The sequence below is a fragment of the Diaporthe amygdali genome (genome assembly GCF_026229845.1).
Source record: "Diaporthe amygdali strain CAA958 chromosome Unknown NODE_64_length_129016_cov_63_110044, whole genome shotgun sequence".
NCBI classification, from domain to species: Eukaryota; Fungi; Ascomycota; class Sordariomycetes; order Diaporthales; family Diaporthaceae; genus Diaporthe; species Diaporthe amygdali.
The window spans coordinates 56,285-76,226 of NW_026517084.1; the positions used below are offsets into that span (position 1 = coordinate 56,285).

At 51.6% G+C, this 19,942-nt stretch overlaps 6 protein-coding genes across 6 annotated transcripts; 2 read left to right on the forward strand and 4 right to left on the reverse strand.

Annotated features, from left to right (window-relative positions):
- Positions 1-357: 357 nt before the first annotated feature.
- On the forward strand, positions 358-6,709 carry J7T55_001243 (uncharacterized protein; the record flags this gene model as incomplete). The annotated part of the gene is made up of 15 exons (XM_053136096.1): positions 358-495; positions 738-947; positions 1,025-1,388; positions 1,443-1,549; positions 1,665-1,842; positions 1,899-2,474; positions 3,189-3,328; positions 3,397-4,324; positions 4,446-4,618; positions 4,978-5,592; positions 5,663-5,816; positions 5,872-6,037; positions 6,086-6,259; positions 6,318-6,507; positions 6,560-6,709. The coding sequence occupies 15 exons, from the start codon at positions 358-360 to the stop codon at positions 6,707-6,709; spliced, it is 4,263 nt and encodes a 1,420-aa protein (XP_052986297.1).
- An 861-nt stretch (positions 6,710-7,570) lies between these two features.
- J7T55_001244 (uncharacterized protein) lies at positions 7,571-9,314 on the forward strand (the record flags this gene model as incomplete). Its single annotated transcript, XM_053136097.1, has 5 exons — positions 7,571-8,482; positions 8,545-8,682; positions 8,768-8,860; positions 8,928-9,094; positions 9,152-9,314. 5 exons carry the CDS (start codon positions 7,571-7,573, stop codon positions 9,312-9,314), a joined length of 1,473 nt encoding a protein of 490 aa, XP_052986298.1.
- A 115-nt stretch (positions 9,315-9,429) lies between these two features.
- J7T55_001245 (uncharacterized protein) lies at positions 9,430-11,010 on the reverse strand (the record flags this gene model as incomplete). Its single annotated transcript, XM_053136098.1, has 6 exons — positions 9,430-9,468; positions 9,654-10,031; positions 10,102-10,310; positions 10,368-10,538; positions 10,594-10,866; positions 10,941-11,010. The coding sequence occupies 6 exons, from the start codon at positions 11,008-11,010 to the stop codon at positions 9,430-9,432; spliced, it is 1,140 nt and encodes a 379-aa protein (XP_052986299.1).
- A 4,523-nt stretch (positions 11,011-15,533) lies between these two features.
- Positions 15,534-16,621, reverse strand: J7T55_001246 (uncharacterized protein; the record flags this gene model as incomplete). The annotated part of the gene is made up of 3 exons (XM_053136099.1): positions 15,534-15,566; positions 15,634-16,221; positions 16,370-16,621. The coding sequence occupies 3 exons, from the start codon at positions 16,619-16,621 to the stop codon at positions 15,534-15,536; spliced, it is 873 nt and encodes a 290-aa protein (XP_052986300.1).
- An 845-nt stretch (positions 16,622-17,466) lies between these two features.
- On the reverse strand, positions 17,467-18,468 carry J7T55_001247 (uncharacterized protein; the record flags this gene model as incomplete). The annotated part of the gene is made up of 1 exon (XM_053136100.1): positions 17,467-18,468. One exon carries the CDS (start codon positions 18,466-18,468, stop codon positions 17,467-17,469), a length of 1,002 nt encoding a protein of 333 aa, XP_052986301.1.
- Positions 18,469-19,518: 1,050 nt separating this feature from the next.
- J7T55_001248 (uncharacterized protein) lies at positions 19,519-19,818 on the reverse strand (the record flags this gene model as incomplete). The annotated part of the gene is made up of 1 exon (XM_053136101.1): positions 19,519-19,818. One exon carries the CDS (start codon positions 19,816-19,818, stop codon positions 19,519-19,521), a length of 300 nt encoding a protein of 99 aa, XP_052986302.1.
- Between the last annotated feature and the right edge of the window lie 124 nt (positions 19,819-19,942).

Below are 19,942 nucleotides of genomic sequence, written 5' to 3' on the forward strand. Positions count from 1 at the left end.
GCGTCAGGACTCAACGCCAACACCTTAAGCTCACCACGGCGATTCCGGCATCGCCCCGCTAAGGAGCTCACGCAACAGAGTACCGAAGGGCGTGAGAACTATTCGAAGCCCTTTTCCGACGAAGAGCGGAAATCTTCGAGACTGGCAGACGACGCCTTTCAATGGGTTTTCCTCGGGTCATCTGTGCATGTTGTCTTGGCGAACAGTCTGTGGGGGAAGACGAACCTAAGCCGTTTTGGTGTAGGATCGTTTCGTAAAAGTCCAAGCCGCGTGGGCCGAGACGCGCCGTCGAATCAGAGACTTTTCCGCGTGCATAAATCCGGAAATTAGATCCATCTTTTCATGCGGGGCCCCGCGATGTCTGAACCCCATCGCACCACAACAGTCTGGGGAAGAAGCTTGGCCCTTGCCAAGGGAAACGAGCCCGAACAACTGGGTCCCAACGCCCAGAATGCCACCGTTGTCGTTGCTTTGGGGACCCAGGAGATTGGTAATGTACGATTGAGAGTTTGTATAGCCTTTGATATAAGTCTAAAGAGGCTACTCGGTTACAATCAATTAAATTTGATCAGCCGGCCATAGTCTTGTTGCCCCAGATCCAGACACGCAAGTTGCAAGCATCAACATCTGCTCGTGTTATTGGCCGTTGCAGATCAGAGGCTCAACACGTAGCTACTTGCCCAGCGAGGCTACCAATAAACTTCAAGACACCCTGATTCTGATCCAAATTCTTGAAGCCTTTCAAACTTTTTACCAAATTCAAGATGGCAGACAAACCAGATATCTCGATGGTGGACAACCGGAGCATCGAAGAAGGCGATCGTCCCGAAAAGCAGAGCGCCTCGAGGGTCATCGCCAACATTCACGTTCTTGGACTGACTGATGAAGATGCGGAATTCTACGAGAGTTACCCGCCTGAGAAAAGATCAAAGCTAGTCAGCAAGGTGGTGAGTATTCTTGGTGCTTTTCGTCTCTTTGTCTCAACATGATTGAATCTCGATGACTGACATTCAAATTTCAATAGGACTGGCGCCTCGTCCCCATGCTTGCCTGCTTATACCTGATCTCTCAACTTGACCGAGCAAATATAGGAAACGCTAAGATCGAGGGTCTAGATAAGGACCTTGGTCTGTCTGGAGTCCAGTATAATATTTGCAACTCCATATTTTTCGTCCCCTACGTCCTACTCGAAGTGCCCAGCAATATCCTACTCAAGAAGTTCAGCCGACCATCAATATACCTTGGAATACTTGTTACATCATGGGGAATCGTCATGACTTGCCACGGCTTCGTGAAAAACTTTCCTGGTCTCTTGGTTCTCCGCCTCATCTTGGGATCACTTGAAGCCGGATTCTACCCAGGAGCTGTCTACCTGTGCACCTTCTGGTGTAAGTCTTCACATGTTTGCCCAGCTCCTTGGTCACCTGCTAAGTTCGCCTCAGATATGCCCAAGGAACTCGCTACAAGGATTTCCATTTTCTACTGCGCGAGCTCACTCTCGGGGGCTTTCTCCGGTCTCCTCGCAGCTGGTATCGCAGAAATGGACGGAGTTGGAGGCTACAGCGGCTGGCAATGGATATTCATCTTAGAAGGCCTGCTTACCATCGCATTAGGAGTAATGACCTTCTTCCTACTTGTTGACTCCCCCCCGGTTGTCTGGAAAGTGGCTCAACCCTGAGGAGATTCGATACCTGGAGCTCCAGACTTTCATCAAGCAAGGTGGTCGTATGAATGAAGAGAAGGAAAGCCGATTCCACTGGGGCGACTTCAAGGCTGTCGTTACCAACCCGAGGATTTATGGACAGGCTTACATCCTTCTCGCAATCTCTGCTTGCTCATATGGTAAGCAGATTTATAAAGTCTGCCCACGATGGAATGGTAGCTAACACCAGTGCCAGGCAACAAGTTTACTCTTCCTTCTATCACCAAGGCTATGGGCTTCACAAACACCAACGCCCAGTTGATGACAGCTCCACCATATATTGCTGGAGCCCTGTCAGCTCTTTTCTTCGCCCGTCTCTCGGACTACTACTACTGGCGTATGCCATTCGTCGCCATCCCTCTCATGCTCATTGCAGTTGCCTACAGCATCATCATCTCATTCAAAGGCGACCTTGCTGGTCATGTTGGCGCATCCATGTTCAGCGCCGTGCTAGCCTGCATAGGTATCTATCCTGTTCAGCCATCAGGTAGCTCATGGAACGCGAACAACCTTGCTCCGGCTGGTCAAAGGGCTATAGGCGTTGCTTTTGCTATCTGCATCGGTAACGCGGGAGGTATTATCGGAAGCTTTATGTATCTCGAGAGCGAAGCTCCAGCCTATCCGACCGGTTTCGGCCTCGCGATTGCTTTCGGTCTGTCTGGCGTACTGGTTGCTCTTGCATTGGAGGCGTCTTATGTTTTGAGCAACAAGAAGAGAGCTAAGATGTCTGAAGCTGAGATACGGGCCATGTATAGCGAGGATGTACTTATCGGTATGGGGTCAAAGTCACCATTGTTCAGATACACGACCTGATCGAGGAATCGGGTACATTTATTTGGGAAACCCTATATTAGAACTTGGGATAATCAAACAATAAAAGACTACCTACTCATAAGAGAAGGTATTGATTCCTTGAGAAATTCTACGGATGCCAAAAGCTCGATCATCGCTTACTACCTACTTATTTCGTAGGAGACTTTGCACAAGATTTACTCAGTAGAATCGCCATAATCTTTATCAGTTAGTGCTTTTCCATGCAGAAAAGAGAACTTTATTAGCCAGCCACGAAATGAGATTGGAATTATATCACCGATCGTCCGTGTCCGTTCCCGTATTACGGTACGTGTGCAAGCGATATTGGGCAATTACTCATCTTTCATCCGACACCAGAGTATGAGAGTCACAGTCAGCTTACGCCGAGAATTATAGTTTATGTTGTGTTCAGCAACGGACGTAGATCCAAGCTCCGCACCCGCTACGGTATTTTATAAAGAAGCTTTCGGGCCTTACTCTACGCTCAATTATCATCACCGAACAATTGCTAGGATACCAAATACTCCATCTCCACGGAAGTCATCTAGCATCATTGAAAAGTACCAAGCAGAGAGAATGAATTGGACGGGGTGGCTGTTCTCTCTTCTGAGCTTTAAGACTGTCGTTTCAAATACAACACGGAAATTGTATGCGACAAATTATGGAGGGACAGTCACGCATCTATCTCTCGTGGAACATCAAGGCATCTACTCATTTCATCCGCTCGCCGAGACCTACGACTGTGGCGATAACCCAGCCTGGATGGAATTGGACAAATCCAGAAGCATGTTGCTGTGCCTTAACGAAGCCTATGTGAGTTTTGACTACCCGCTCGACAGTACGTCACCAAGCCATAGTCATTGGTCTTACTCTTACAGTAGACGCTACCAACTGCTGGATCCCTAGCGGCACTTGATCCAGAGACACTCGCCGTGACTAGCAACATTACCACTTTGCCTCAGCCGGCAGCAGGGCACACGTACGCGCTACATCGTATGGCTCTGGCTCACTACGGTGGTGCAGGCCTTTCTGTGATCGATACTAGCAATTCAAGCAATCTTATCGAGCTGCAGCGCTTTCATTACGAGCATAAGCTGCAGCCAGGACAGTACCCTCCGCTCCAGGACCAGTCTTATATCCACGGCGTCGCTATCGATCCCACTGGTCGCTTCGTTGTTGCCTTCGACCGTGGCGCTGATGTCATTCGGAAGTACAAAATCGGTGTCTGGGATGGGCGGCTCGATGAGCTGGGTTTCCAGCGCGTGGATCCCGCCAATGCGACAAACGGGGCTCGACATGGTGTATTTGCGAAAGGCAACGCAGGCAAAACTTTCTTGTACGTACTTGGGGAGCTGACGAGCTCCCTGCTGGGTTTCGAGGTCATTTACAACGAATCTGCCGGTGATTTGGAGTTTAAATCCATCTACAAGGACAGTATCTTTCAAACAGGCTTCGGCGACGGTGTTGGGCTAGCCATTCCTGCGGAGATTGCGCTTACAGAAGACAATCACTTAGTATTGTCCTCGAGGAATGACACGAAAAGTATGTACCAGGGAGAACCGAGCGACACGCTGGTCACTTATGAGATCGACCTTGACTCTGGCGACCTCAGGCTCATCCAACTGTCTGCCTCGGGGGGTGAATGGCCTCGCAGTTTCTCTATCAGCGCAGACGGAACTCTGGTTGCGGTGGGAAACCAACACTCGATCCCAGGTAGAATCACAGTGTTTAGTAGGGATCCGACTACAGGCATCATAAGTGACGAGACGGCGCTCGCTGTCTGGACGTCGTTTGTTGCCTTGCCGGATGGTGAGAGTTGGTCTATGGTGTTGTGGGACGAGTAAGTAGCCGCTCATGTTTGAGCCCAAACCCGCATGATAGACCTGGAATGGTGAAGTTTTCTCTCTTGACTGCGCTTATCATTTGTAAGAGCTGTCGACCACTTTGATTGAATCGGTCAAGGCAAAGAAGCTTTTGAGCATAATCAACAAGGCTGGGAAAATTGTACACCTAAGCACCGTGAAACAGGACCGGGATTTCCGAGCTGTGCGGGGACTGATCGCTTCCCCGGACTTTGTGACGACCCCGGGCCCGTCTCCAATGGTAAGTAAGTTGTCGGTGTTGCTCAGACTACAAATCCCAGAGTTCGAGGGATTCCAATTTATCCTTGTCTATTGCACGGGATGTTGGCGGGGTAAGTGTCGACTGCCCGCCGGTATGTGGAGCCGTGAGGTCTGGGTGATCGCAGTTGAAGGGTAAATCATACCCGATATATGCTACCTACACATGGCAGCAATTCGATCATAATCATCAATTGGGCCTGCGCGCTAGTTTCGTCATGTTAGCCAAGGGATTGTCTCTAACATGCGTCGAATGTGCTTCTGCTTGTTCCCTGTTCCCCGGAGAATCCGATCAACTGTTCCTTGGAACAATCCGGACCCCCACCACGAATATATCAATAGGTAAGCCATCTGGACAGCCAGGAAAGGTTCTACATAGCAGGCAAAGATTCAAGTCATATCGTCCGGAAATCAGCGTCTTCCAATATGGCCCAATCCCAGGATACCCACTCATTCAAAGTGATCATTATTGGGGCTGGCCTTTCCGGGAGCCTCTTGGCCAATGGTCTTATCCACGCCTCTATTCCCGTCACAGTCTACGAGCGTAGCGAGGAGAACTTTAGCAGTGGAGGCTATCAGATCCACCTAGGAGAGTCTGCACTCATTGGTTTGCGTGCCTGCATGTCCGAGGCCGAGATAGCGTCCGTGGTGGCAAAATTTGGTAGGGCAGGTGGAAGGAAAGGCCAAGCGGCGATGCTGAGGCACAAAGATTTTAGTCTGCTCTTGGATCTCAAGGCATTCCCCGACTACACCAAGTCCGCACCTATCAAGCGGGGGATTCTGCGGGACGCGCTGGCTGCGCCCTTGGCGCAGGCGGGCGTGGTCAGGTACGAGAAGAGATTCGTGAGGTACGAGATTTTCGATAAGGGGGGTCAGGAACGGGTACGGGTTGTCTTTGATGACGGGTCGACTGATGAATGCGATCTTTTGGTCGGCGCGGACGGGAGCAGTTCCAAGGTAATCACAACCGCTTTTCGTCTGCCTAGGTATAGACGTCCCGCGCTTACCAATAGTGTAGGTCAATCAGCAATTGGGACTGAACAATCTCACCGAAATCAAGACTCATGTCCAGTTACTAATCAAACAAGAGCTTCCCACGGAGACGCTGCTTACTTTGGGCCGGGAGTTCACTTCTGGCCCTGTATTGGCGTTCGCAGATAATAAGACATTCTACTTCTCCGGTAAGCTAGCATAATGCCTTGTACTAGCAAAATCTTTGACTAATCACTGGACCAGCATACGTGCCGGAAGGGGGGGACAAGTCCTCCTTCGATGAATTCTCCTCCTGTTCTGTTGGCGGTGCATTTCCCATAGAAACGGCCCCAGCCGACCTGAAGGATCGAAGTCCGGCCGAGAAGTGGAACTTTGTCTCGAAGGGTTTTGCAGAATGGGCGCCTCAATTGTAAGTAACATGAGCCGTTCCAAGATGTTGTTGTTGACTCGCTCGCAGTCACCAAGCTCTCGAAGTAGTTCGTCACTCCGATTTTATGGTGTACCCCGCTCGAACGAGCTCGCGTCCGACAAAGGACTGGAGACGGAAGGTCAAATCCGAGCATGATCCAACAAAGGGCACTCCCCGAGTTTGGCTTTTAGGGGACGCGATGCATGCCATGTTTCCGTATAGGTGAGCATGCACTCCTATTGACTGATGCAAGTACCTTGCTCACCACGTGGACGCAAAGAGGGCAAGGCGGTAACCAGTCCATGCGAGATGCCGCAATGGCGCTTCCGTTACTTGTCCAACTTGCTGAGAGGGCAAGATCCGGTGAGCTGAGTGACAAACATGTCGAGGACGCATGTGAAACATTCGAGGGTGAGATGATTCCACGCACATTCGAATGGGTTCAGAAGAGTGGTGGAAAGGAAACCATCGTAAGTGTCGCAACATTCCTGCGAGACCAGAGCTTCTCTGACTTGAGGTTAGCCTTTCGACTCTAGTAAAATTGGCACACGGATCCTATTTGCCATCGCTGCCAAGCTAGTTCTCTTCGCACCGTTGTGGGTTTCAGTCAAACGGCTGCTTGGGTTTTCTGAGCCCGTGAACCTGAATGACGCTCCCGAGCTAAGAGATTGAGGAGATGAGGAGATTGAGAAAGAACAAGCACCAATAAAGCTTCCGTGGAATCTTATTCACCCAATTAGATCCGCAGCTTCTGCTGGTACCGTAGTATGTTGGAGCGGTGTTTCTTCCATTGGTTTGTTTGCTCAAGCTTACGCCCAGGTCTGGTGCATCGCCTGCAGAGACTGTCCTTTTCAAGATCAGATATAGCCAACAGATAGCTTCGAATTCGAAGAACTCTTTCCATTATGGGTGTCACTGTCCTTGGTGTAACCGCCTTAGTGGTGCAGCCTTGTCTTGACCTAAAATGGCATAGCAAGACTAGAGCCTTGCATCACTCATGCTTGGCTCAGCCTGACTTCTAGCATGAGTACTGCGCACGCTAGTCGATCTCTTACAATATTCGTGGAGTACCCAATAAACTCCTTCTGCACAAAGCTTCAAGTGTCAGTCTCGAGTGGTTTATGCTCTCGAATTATAATTAACAATCACCAATACTTAGTGCCGGGCAGGCGGTCAGCTACCGTTAAAGACGAAACAGTCCGATATCATTCCACACCCACCTGGTCGAAACTGTCATCAACAATTTCTACCATAATTCCGTAGTACTTCTGAGTTCGAAAATCAGATCAAAACAACCTACCGGCTAAAAGTCAACTGAAATTCGGGCATGTTTTTAAAGGTCGAACACTCACTTTCGGAAGAAAGTTTTTGACCCCGGCTTGTCCAAAGGGACGATCCCACTCAATAAGGTTCGGCGGATCCTTCGCCCCTCTTTGCTGAGACATGATGCACTATAGCACCGTTCACTAAGGATCCCTCGACTGACCTGGAACTTTGGGAACCAAATTTCATCCGTTCGGTGCATATCACACAATGGCTGTGATTTCGTTGCCGTTCGGGCTCAGTCTGGCTCAGACGATCGGCCTCGCAGCACTCGCGGTGGTGCTGTACCATGCCATCAACATCATCTACAACCTGAGACTCCACCCACTCTCATCCTTCCCTGGGCCTCTAGCTCATCGCGCCTCCCGTATCCCTTACACCCTCTCCATCCTGCGCGGTCGGCTTCACAGCGACACCGCCGCCCTTCACCGCAAGTATGGGCCTGTTGTCCGCGTTGCACCGAATGAGCTAGCCTTCGCGGATCCATCGTCATGGAAGGACGTCATGGGCGGCGGCTCCAAAGAGCTGGCCAAGTGGGGCGAGGCATATCTCATCCCTGAGTTCATGGCGCCTCATCTGCAGAACACAGTGGATAAAGAGCATCACAAGATGCTCCGAAGAGCCGTGGCTCCAGGGTTTAGCGACCAGAGCTTGAGGGCGCAAGAGGGGCTTATCAGGAAGTACATCGAAAACCTCATCGACAGACTCAGAGAGTCTTGTATCGCTGAAGAATCTTCTCATGGCAAGCTTGACCCAGAAGCCGAGAAGTCTGGCGCTAGAGATCACACGGCAGTTTTCAACCTGGAGAATTGGTATCGCTTCACTGTGTTCGACATAATTGGTGACTTGGCCTTGGGCGAGTCCTTTGGGTGCTTGAATGGTGCCGACTTCCACCCTTGGATCAGGGGAATGACCGATGCAGGCAAGGCCATGTGGCTTCTCACCGCTGCGAGCATGTATCCTGTGGCCAAGAAGGTCACCAACTGGCTTTTCCAGACAGTAGCTACAAGGGGCTTCGAGATGCACAATAACAGGGTGAAGCCCATGATGGAGAGGCGGATGGCTCAGGGCACAGCTCGTCCCGATCTGATAAATCCTATTATAATGAAGAAGGATGAGTGGGTAAGTAGATATCCCCCCGATTCATGTATCGGTCCGATGGCATTGAGCTGACTATGAAGTAGAATCTCACGGCGAACGACATGATCTCTCACGCCACTGTCTTCATTGGCGCGGGCAGCGAAACAACCGCGGGAGTCCTGACCGCGGTCACGTCGTTCTTACTTGAGAACCCCGATAAGCTGCAAAGGCTGAAACAGGAAGTCCGTTCCGTGTTCAAATCGCAATCCGAGATTTCCCTAGATGCTGTCAACAGTCAGTCACCGTGATCTTGTAGCCTGCACTGAGGAGGCGCTGAGGCTCTACCCTCAAACGGGCGTGCCCTCTCTACGGATATCTGGAGACAACGACATCATCTGTGGCATTCCGGTGCCCCCAAAGGTATGAATAGCCAGCCAATATGCTGGTCAAAAAGTCGATTGTATGCTGACGATGTCGGAAAATCTAGACGGTGGTGGGAATTTGGGTGTGGTCGATGTACAGGGACCCGAAACTGTTTGCGAACCCGGATGAGTTCCACCCCGAGCGATTCCTTGGTGATCCTCAGTACGCCAATGATGAGCGTGAGGCTCTGAAGCCATTCTTCACTGGAGCAAGAGATTGTATAGGAAGGAAGTAAGTAAGTGGGAGGTGAATTCTGAGAGTCGTCTGGCTAACGACGTCATATTCTAGTCTCGCTGTCATGGAGCTTCGCCTCATCCTTGCCCATATGATTTACAACTTCGACATGGAGGTGCAGAGAGATAGCAGACACTGGGCTAAAGATCAAAAGAATCTTTTTATTGTGTGGGACAAGCCACCTTTCAACGTCAGGTTGAGACCTGTAGGGCAGTGATAGCTTGGATCCGTAGATCTCAGGAATTCGCTGCCTGTTATATCTACATTACACTTCATATTTCCATACAATCTCATTTTGATGAATGAAAACAAGCGAGAGTCGGGTATGACCCTTATTCGGGGGCCCACCAAAGGGCCGGGGAGGTGAGGTACTGTGAAGGTTCGTCCTGTTAACCGAGTCCTTCAGCAACCTCAACCTCAAATGCATGACATGAACGCCAATTCCCGGTAAGACTGTGCGCCAACGCCCCCAAACGGCATATGATATTACAGTTCGTGATATTGCATGGTGAGTTTGCGCTCGTCCGATTTTCCAACACGTCAAAGCGCGTCATACAGGATGGAACGCCTTCTGGTTCGGCAAATCGAAAGTCATCTCATCTTCGGCGTCTTCAATCTTCGAATTTGGCGGCAGCCAGACCTTGTTGAACACAATTTCTTCCGACTCAGTACCCCCGAGCGATGCTGTCGAGCTTCGGTCTGCAGCTGGCAGCTTTGTAAGGTCGATGGTGTCTGGGTACAATTCTGGGTGTGATCTCTTTCTGCTAAATGCGCTCCTCTGGCTGTCGTAGTCCAACTTGTCTTGTGGTCGGTGTTGATATCTCCTCCCATTCCTGAACTCCTGCAGGCGACGAGGCGTGAAGATAGGCTTCAAGGCTGGAACGCTGGCGCAAAGAATGGCAACGTTGATCTCTATTTGTGAGAAAAGATTCACCTGTGCAGACACACCAGTCAGCCCTGATCTGCTGTGGTAGACGAACAAGCAAATGAGAGCGGCATCTTACTGCAATAGCGTCGCGAAAGGGGTCGGTGGCCAGGGTGTATGTGTAAATGCTTTGCAGGCGCACAACCGACATGATAGCAGCAAAAATGCCGGCGCCAAAAATGATAGCGAGGGCAATTTTCTCCTGAAGCGGCCGTGTAGTTGAATTCAAAGTTTTGATGGGTAATGCTATGATCCAAAAGTCTGTTATGATATTGACACCTGAGGTCGCTAGTGGGAGGTCAGCGAGGCTCCTTTTCTGAGAAAGGCTCAAAGGAATAGGCTCACAGTAAAAGAATGCCGTGGTATTGATACAATCACCCGGTTGTGTTCCGGTGAGGTCCCATAACTTGCTAAGTGGCTGACATTGACCTAATGTCACACAGATGCAAATGGCTGTAAAGACAAGTTGGAAGACAATGGTGCCATAGCACAGATAGCGAAAGATTTCAGATACCGCTGCGAGCACAGAATTAGCAGATGCGGTGTCGGTCCATAGACAGTTTCAGCATACCAAATCTGAGATACATGCAGAGAATGGACGTCTTGATGAAGCCGACGATGAGGTAGTAGGTCACCTCGACTGCCAGCGTGGTTTGCAATATCTCCAACATGTTGTCCATGGTTAACGTCGAAGCTGGGAAGCCGACGTGATTCTGTCTGAGGAACATGATCTCGATCATGTAGCCTATGGTGAAGAACAGTGCGACGATGATTGTGTATTCATCATAACTGGGCTTTCGTATAATGACGAAGCGTATTAATGACCGTATCGCAACAACAACCGCTGAGATATGCGAGATCAGCACTCCGCGCTTTGAAATCACCTGGACACATCAGATACAGGAGGCTATCACTTACTGGACAGTGTTGTGAGAACGATGGACAAAATGACAAGACTGTCCTGCCGTTGCTGATCGGTCTGCGACATTATGCTTGATCTGGTGGAATGATTATGAATACAAGGGCCGGACTCTCACGGGTGGATCAACACACGATAGCGTGGTGTTGTTAAAAGGCTTGGCTTTGCAGGGCTCAAATGCGAACCAGTCGCGAGGCCCTTAAACGAAAGATGTAATATCACAGATCATGCTGGCAATATTAAGCCGATAACGAGTGGAGACGAGCGGTTCTAAATACGCAGTTTCGCCTTTAAAGCTTTGATCATATCCCGCCGTTTGGGAACGCGATGACAGTGGGAGATGGTTGTCGCTGGGCTGGATTGTGGAAAGAAAACATTGAGTGACATGTTCTGCCCAATAGATGGTTGCAACCGACATTACGCCGGTGAATGTTTTCCAGCTGAGCTTGTGATTGTGCGCTGTACTTCTCGATAGACTCGGGCTAGTGAGCCTTCTGATACTGATGTGGAACGCTTTTGGGAGCTTGGGGTGAGCTTGGAGTGAGCTTACGACCCGACAATCCGGGGGAATTCTCGATCTCGACGGGCCTCAAATGTACGCACGGGCTGATGTTTGCCCCGTCACCTGCACACGCCCGTAGTGACCAGACGCTGTGTCAATTCTAGTACTTCTGACAGCTTCTTGCGTGTACTGTACGGAATTAGCTGGGGTCGGGGCCGGTCAAGCTTTTTGGGCAGGGATAATACCCAGCCCGGTGGACGATCGATCTCGGAACCAACCCGTTTCAGGCACAGAAGCCGTGGACTGTAATTGTCTGAGCAGGTCTTGGCCCAATCATCTATTGGTGATCTCGTCGTGGCCAGCCATGGTAACAATTTCTATCACAGGTAAAAGGTCACCGTAGCTCTTAAGCTCCTTCGTGCCTGTAACGTTGAGGTCACAAATTTCGTCAGCAATATTTCACCACTGATGAACTTCCGACATTCATGGTCGGAAGCGCCAACTAAATTTCATCTAGGACTCCATCTTAGAGCCTGTGCTCCGAAGCCCGATGCAATGTGAAAATTCCCCGACTTCGTCCGAACTCTGTCGACGAGCTGAGCACGTTGGGGATTCATCTGAAAAACCACAGGCAAAAGCTCTGCAGAACAACAGGATATGATCTGCGAGTAGTGTTGCAATAGGCCCCCTGGAAACACCCGTGAGCGTGGCTGGGGAATTGGAGAGGCTCACATACTTTCCGAGGTGGGCTTACGCATCCGATCCTCCAGGGCTTGGCCCTGAATCCTTCCTAATGCAATTTGCCGCCTTCGACTGCGCTCCGTAGATGCTTTTGAAGCATAAGCGAGCACAAAGTATACGCGACCAACAATTATGCAGCATGAATAGGTGGATTTGCCACTCAAGAATCCAGGAAAAGGAATTCGCATCGGTCAGCTGGGCTAAATTTCATTTGAGATCATAGACTTGGAACACTGTCACTGTGATGGTGAGTCCTATATACTTCAAGGTCACCGTGGCAATGTACTCCGCAGTACCACTCAGTCTTGTCTACCACCTAGCAATTAAACTTTAACACACTCCCAAGCTTGCCATGACCTTGTGAGAGCCTTGGAAAAGTAACCAACCACTCCAACGCTGTGCACAGTACAGCAGCCGTCCTAGATCAATGCGTGAGACAGTGTTGCGAACGGACAGAATTCAACGCTGCTTTAATCATTGAAAAAGTCGCAGCATGTCAGAAAAGAACCCATCGCCTTCCAGTTGGAACCACAATCCACGGAGTCCACGCCAACTCACCGGATCCTGGCTCCAGACCCGGTGGAGTGTCGAAACCCCTGTCTTACCTGCGCTCTCGATATCGTGTTCGGGCACGGAAAGTGCGGAAACCTTCGTGGCCGCCGGGATGATTTGGATTTTCATTAATTCGCCGCCAGGAACAAGTTTCGTGCCAAGCTGCCAAACACTGCGCAGCACAGGCCATGTTATCAAACCACAAAGGTCGGCAACCTTTAGGCCCGCACACGGGTTATAGGAAACGCACGGTAGCCCAAGCTGCACGTAATCTGCGCATATGTCTCAGAGATGCCATTAAGGCCATCGAGGCAATAGATATAAATATCATGGTTATAATGCAGGCCTGCAACTCTATCGGTCATCACAACTATCCCCGCGGTCAGACTTCAGCCACGCTCAGCGCCTACTGGGCGCTTGATGATACTCAGGCACCAAGATGGCGGTGGTCACAAAGTTCTGGTAACGAAATCTTATTTCGAGTCTGCCACGGGCAGGAGTCGAGTTTTCAAAGATTACTATCATCTTCCGTGTTTCATGGGGATGGCACGTTTGGAGTTGGGAGCACTGGACCACTCGTATCCCGTGCCGAGTTGTAAGCCCCCTGCCGGACCACGCCACAGGAAACCTTAATTCGTCAGCTCTCTTCTCCCCTGGCCACCTCCAATACGACGGCACGACCCATCAGTTCGCAACGGGGACTCGGGAGTTTAAACCATTTGTTCCCCACTCCAGCTTCTCCACGCATCATCGGTATGGGCCGGCCATCAGGTGCGACTGGGGCCAGGCGTGGAGATGCAGAAGCGGCATGCCGACAGACGGCCATCCAAGTCTCGAATGCGGCATCTTAGTTTCCGATGCGCTTCAGTGAGCGGATGTGTCCGCCGTGCACAGCGCCGGCTGGTGAATTCACCCGAGGGCGGTCCGTGAACCCTTTCGCCGGCTCGCTGGTTTCAGTGCTTTAACAGCCATCAGATCCACGGGGTCACGTGTGCAATACTTGAATGCTGTATAGTTTCGCGGCAGCCAGTACATTGCATCCGATATTGAGCCTCAGGCTTTGGAGATTCTCCGACCACGAAATTGTTGGAAAAATGATAGATCACATCCACTCACCCCTACCACAGTAGTGGCCCAAGGCGCCTCGAGCCCAACACAACATGATGGCGGAGCCAAACCAACATTTGCAGAAATCAAGTTTTGGGAGGTCGGAAGAGTTTCGTTGCCCAATTTCCGACACCCTCACTACTAGACCAGCTCTGTTCCCAACGAATGAGCTCTTGGATATTACAAAGTGGTTATGTGGCGGCTTGTTCGGCATGAACTATAGACAGCCATTCTGCTCCTTCGCAAACTTTGAACAACACGATGAACGGTCTTTATCTTGGCATCTTGTGGCATCCGGACACTCGTAATCTGGGGACAAAGGATGTGGGATGGTTTATGCATCTTCATGCGTCCAATACTGAATGAGCCCTGCTGTGTTGTGTCGGAAGAGGACCCTATTTCCCCTAGCGAACGTCGATCACTCCAGGTGTCTTAACTCAAATGTGTTTCTTCGAGATGGTTACCAACACCGTGGTTTCTCTGCGAGCATGCCTGCAGGACACTGGGAAGAAGTGATAGCCCGAGCGAGTGTTCCATCTGTTGCCACAGACGCGAACCAACGTACCGTTGCGACACGTATGTGATATGTTGGCTGTAACTAGGGAGCGCCAAGTGATGGAAGATGCTACATCTGACCAGCCATCGCAATACTTCGGGTCACCTTACCCCGGCAGTCTTTGCGACACATGATCAAGCCCGGGTGACATAGGACACGAGAGGGGAGCAGGAAATCCGCCGACTTCTTTCTTGTTGGGCATCGATACTGCCTCCAAGAGAACCATGGAAATGATTGAAATTACTTTGGCGGTCGTTGTCAACCTTTTGAGCTGCAAGCTACACCTAGGAAGAGGTCAGCAGCGCCTGAACGTTCTTCACTAGATGGTGTACAGCAATAGATTCAGGGTATCATTGGGCACCTTTCTCATTTTATCGTAGGTTTGTTCGTTTCAGTTACAGTTCTTGAGATGCTTCTGGTACATAGAGAGAAAACATTCAAATTGATTGACGCAGAGGTTAGGGCTTTACCTTCCCGCGATACCTAGATTAGAGATTTGCTCATTGTTTCACTACCCGGCTGACCCTCCATAGCTCGGCACACCCAATTATATTGTTTCAGATACGAAAGGAAGGGGGGGGGGGGTTTCGGAGTTGTTCTTCGCGACGTGGACGAAGGATCTACGAGAACGATTTCAAAGTCAAGAAATAGAACACCACCGGCATCTATGGATGTCAGACCCGGATAAGTGGGCGCCTTCACCAGTGGCAAAAAGCACCTCCAAAGCCAAGATCATTACGGGCTTCAATCAAGAAAATACATTCAGCACGCGGCTTCTGAGAGATCCAGTGGCCGCAGTAATGAACAAAATGCGATAGCAAGCTGCCCAAAACACCATGCATCATTAGAGTAAAGAAACTCGGTGAGAATTGTGAAATGAATGAAGGCTTGCGCATCAGGTCATATGAGACCTGTGCCTATTTAACATATGAAGTGATTCCCTTAAGACAAATCCGGCAACAAGCGACCAAACTTCAAGTGATGCTCCCAGCCGCACACCCTACTCTCTGCCTATCAACACTAAGAACACCGGGAGACTACAGAAATGATGCTTGAGAACTTTGTCTTGACATCGAGGTCCTCAGTGACCGCCGTTTAGGTGCTGATGTCCGCTCCCACGACTCGTTATCTCTTCTAGGTGTCCACGGCGAGGGTGGTTGCGGCAGGCTGTACGATTGTCGGTAAGCCATCTCTTCAAGTCATCAACTCCCAGTGGCCTGTTGATCCAATGCACAGATTGGGTTTCACCATTGTCATGGGGATAGTCCTCAAAACCGGCGCCCACCCAGCCCATACGATCGAATGCGTCACTTGCCGCAGCCGATGACGCGCAATCAACGACAGAATCATAATGTGGATGGGCCAGAAAGATAGGCGTTCGTCTTCTGCCTAAGGTCGTACGCCTCTGAACGATGCCACAGTTGTGATCGACACTAGGTGGTGGTACTACGATGTCGTGATCATCTGATGGATAGGGCCGTGTGAACAAGGAGCCGAACCTGGTGGGGTGAAGCAAGGCTCGCGCATTGGAAACCCATCTCCAGAAGTTGTCAGGACTGCCGCCTTGAATCATGCTGACGTGAGGTAGCCAGCCATTGAGGCCGAATAGACCGGCGAAGTCGCCCTCTCCGTCCACGAGGAATGCAGCGGCTGCCACGGCAAATCCCTGACCATGGCCGCCGATGTAAATTTGGTGGCGGCGCACAGATTTCTGTTCATTCCGGATGAGATTTAGAATACCATCGATGGAGACCTCCAATTCGTGGGGATCGTCGAGGGCGGGGCTGTCCTGTTGTTGAAGTGGGTTCGGTATAGTAAACCACTTCACCGGAATTTAGAGTCAGCACTGAGAGGATCTTGAATGCGAGAATGAAAAGTGGTTGAGCAGGCATGGAATTCCTCCAAGGACACTTCTGTGTGTAGATGCCGACATCGTCTATTGTGAAGATACAGAAGTTCTGGAAACTTACCCTGCGTACAGTGGCTTGGTTTCCGATTTGGAAGGGGGCGTGGGGGAAAACCCATCGAAAACAGTCGAGCACATTGACTAGTCTGCGAGGATGAAAATCGTTGCCGGGGCTGCATCTGAGTTCGAAAAAATCCGAACCCAATGCGTCCGCGTCCTCCTCGTTGTCGTGCAGCATGATCACAGTGTGCGAGTGACGGACGGTACCCGGCGGGTTAATGACCTTGTAGTCCAATTGCACTGGAGGAGCTGCCATATTCGGAGCTGGTCAACTTTCTTCCTCCCTTGATTTTGTGTCCCGTACAGATGAGGCTGTATCGAAAATCCGAGAATATGCCAAGAAGCGAAGACGGTGGCGTGAGATGTGGAGGTTGTTAGAAGCAGGTCTCGATACGGGAGAGACGGAGGAGAGGGAGCAAGGCAAGATGTTTGTTATTGACTGAATGAGATCTAACATGCCTTCCTTTGCCCATTGAAGCCGACAGAGGCAGGAGCTTCTTGAGCTTCGCACGAAAAGGTCTGGGGGGAAGCGGCAACGTACTCGAACCACGGGCAAGCACGTCAAGCACGACATTGGAAGGATCGGGTGACCTGGCGAGAGTAGTAGTCTTTGAGTCGCGAAGGCGGCGTCATTGTTATACATGGAGAGAAGTAGAGAAGCGCATATTCGGAGCACAGTCAGAGCAAGCGAGCCCACGGGCGTAATCCTGCTGAATTCTGTCCTGAAACTCCGTCGCTACAGAACAGGTGGTAAGGAGATCGCAAGTGCGATTTCAAAGTATACCATCAATATTTTCAAAGTAGGTCTTGCTGAAAGGAGTCTACACATAGATAAGTTGTCACAGAAAGAAGCAAGCGTTCTTAGGAACAAGTGTAGTGGCGATTTGAGCCTTGTGTGATTCAGTTGTTGCGATACCAGTCCTCGAAAGAAAGAGGTCACACAAACACTGTATAGTGATCAAAGTAATATACACAATGGAAGAGAATGGCCCGAACAGGAGAAAGCCTGGCTTCGTCCTGCTTGTGCTCATCCATCCTCAGAAGAAAATAACAGGCGGGTCCACCCGCAGGACGTTTGTCCCAAGCCCGTAGTAACCACACCTAAGCTGCGACCTTGCTCTTGATAAACGTAGCGGCGGCACTGGTGTCAGACCCGTAGCCCAAGTGGCCCATAGCACTAGCACTCGTGGTGCCACCAGACGAAGGCGAAGAAGCAACCCCAGAAGAGCAGACAGTATCGCCCGAGGCACAGTAGGACTTGAACGCCCCGTCCGGGATGCCCTTGACAGCCTGGCCAACGAAAGGGTCGCCAAACGTCACGGCGGCCTTGACCTTGCCCGCCTGCGCCGAGGCCAGGTTGTTCATGGTGTTGTGCACGAGCATCGCGCCCTGCGAGTACCCGGACAGCACGATCTGCGTGTCGGGGCAGCTGGACAGCGCCGACTGCACCGCCTTGACCATCGCCTGCGTGCCGGCGCCGCCCGAGGGGGAGATCTCGGTCGCGATGCCGCCCGCGTCCGCAGCATACGCCACGCCCGTGACGGTGGCGGAAGAGCCGAGGGCTTTCTGGAGGCCGGGGCCGACCACGCTGCCCAGGGTGCCTGCCTCGGTCGTGCCGCGGGCGAAGATGACCGTCACGGCGTTGCAGTCTGCGGCGGCGGCGGCGGTGTTGGCTGAGGTGGAGGTGTCGGCGGTGTCGGCGGCGGCGTCGCTTGTGCCTGTGCTTGTGCCCCCCAGGAGGCCGGATAGGTCAAGCCCGGAGCCGGTGCTGTCCCCGCCCAGGCCGGGGAGGCCGGTTGGAAGGGCAGGAGTTCCCGAGCCTCCTCCCAGTCCTCCAAGCAGTCCAGTGGGAATCGGCAATGATCCTGAGCCAGTTCCACTGCCGCCGAGTCCCCCAAGAAGGCCGCTAGGAATGGGCAGGATTCCGGAGCCGGTGCCATCGCCACCCAGGCCTGGAAGACCGCTTGGGAGAGATGGGATGCCGCTGCCGGTCCCGGTGCCGCTACCTAGCCCTGGCAAGCTTTGACGAGTGTTCTTCGAGAACAATGGCAGTCCGGCCGCCGTGGCGGAGAAGTATGCGACGAGGAGAGCTTGGTAATGCATTGCTGCTGTTGTAATGGCGACTTTGTTTGGTCGAAAAGGTTTATTCGGGGAAGCGAAGCGAGGTGGATGGAAGTGAAAGGCGGCCTCAAGCCTGCGAGGTTATTGTTCTTGAAAAGGAGTATGTGAAGTGAAGAACGCCGGTGATGGAAGCGAGTGTGAAAAGCGTTGATGGTTCCTGATAGAGGACTGGTTCGACATATTCACGGCTTTCCTCAGGAGGACTTCACCAACACTTATAGATGGCAAGACAACAAGCGACCATGGGAGGCCATCCTCTCTTTCCTCTTCCGGTAATCAATCCGGATTTCTGCAGGAAAATGATTCATCGCATGAGGCTGCAATATGTCTGTGGCGTTAGCACGAGCACGTTCGGAGCCGATGTCTTGAAGGTTGACTACCCAGGCCAGTCTGGAGCAGCCCACATCGCCCATGTCTGCACCTCGAGCCCTCACCAAGCCACTAGGAAAAGGAGAAAATCACAACACCCTGTGGCAGCCCACCCATATTGACGTCGGCATATTCTCGTGCAGGGTATATGCCGTGGCTGAGCTAGAGCAGCAAGGCCGGGCCAAGGTTCACGACACTCACTCCTCCTCCATTAACGAACCGCTGCCCGAAACATCTAATATACACGCTCCCCGGCTATCCCTCCCTGGACTCCAACCATTTGGAGCGGCGAAAAAACAACGCTCGGACACAGCTGTCTGGTCCGTCAAATTTCTCTCCGATGCCAGCCCAGCCAAACGGTCTGGCCGTTGAGAGCCAGGCCCGCTTTGATAGGGCTTGCTGTGCTAGCAACACGAGCGACGTTGAGTCATGAGAACCTGCGAGAGAAAGGAGGGTGAGCTGAGTTCACATGTGCCGTGGTATATACATAGAACAGGGTTGTAGTCCTTCATCCGACCTTTCGGTTCATCTGTACCGCAATGCACCCACCCAGGCGTGCTAGGCCATCATGAGGCTGAGGAAGTTAAGGTTCTTTTCCAACCCTGGAGAGTGTGGGTCAAACAGACGAACTGTGTGTCTTGTGCCCCTGTAATTGGAGGGAGGCTAGACCGAGATGTGTTTATGCTTCTTTTCGTTCTCGGTGCTGCAGAAGGAGAAGAGGCTGCTGGAGGAAGTGAACCCCTGGGTAAGGGGGGTGGCCCCGGCAGGACTTGCCGAGGCACGTTTTGTTTTATTCCCGGGATCACCACCTAGCACCAGCCAGCCAAACAGAAACGTTTCGCGGGCCGCAATCAATCTGAAAGCCAGGAACGAACCTGTCAGCTCGCTCAGTCTGGCAGCCATCATCGATGCATGAAATTGACCGACGATCGGGTTGGTCTGCTCCCCACCGGGCGGCTCCATTGTGGCGGGCCGAGGGTTGAGACCTCCTAGCCCGATGCGGAGCCAATCGCATTACAGCAACATGCAGATAGAGTGGATCACGATATTCCGCGAGTTGGGTGCTGCCCACGAATTTGATCGTAGT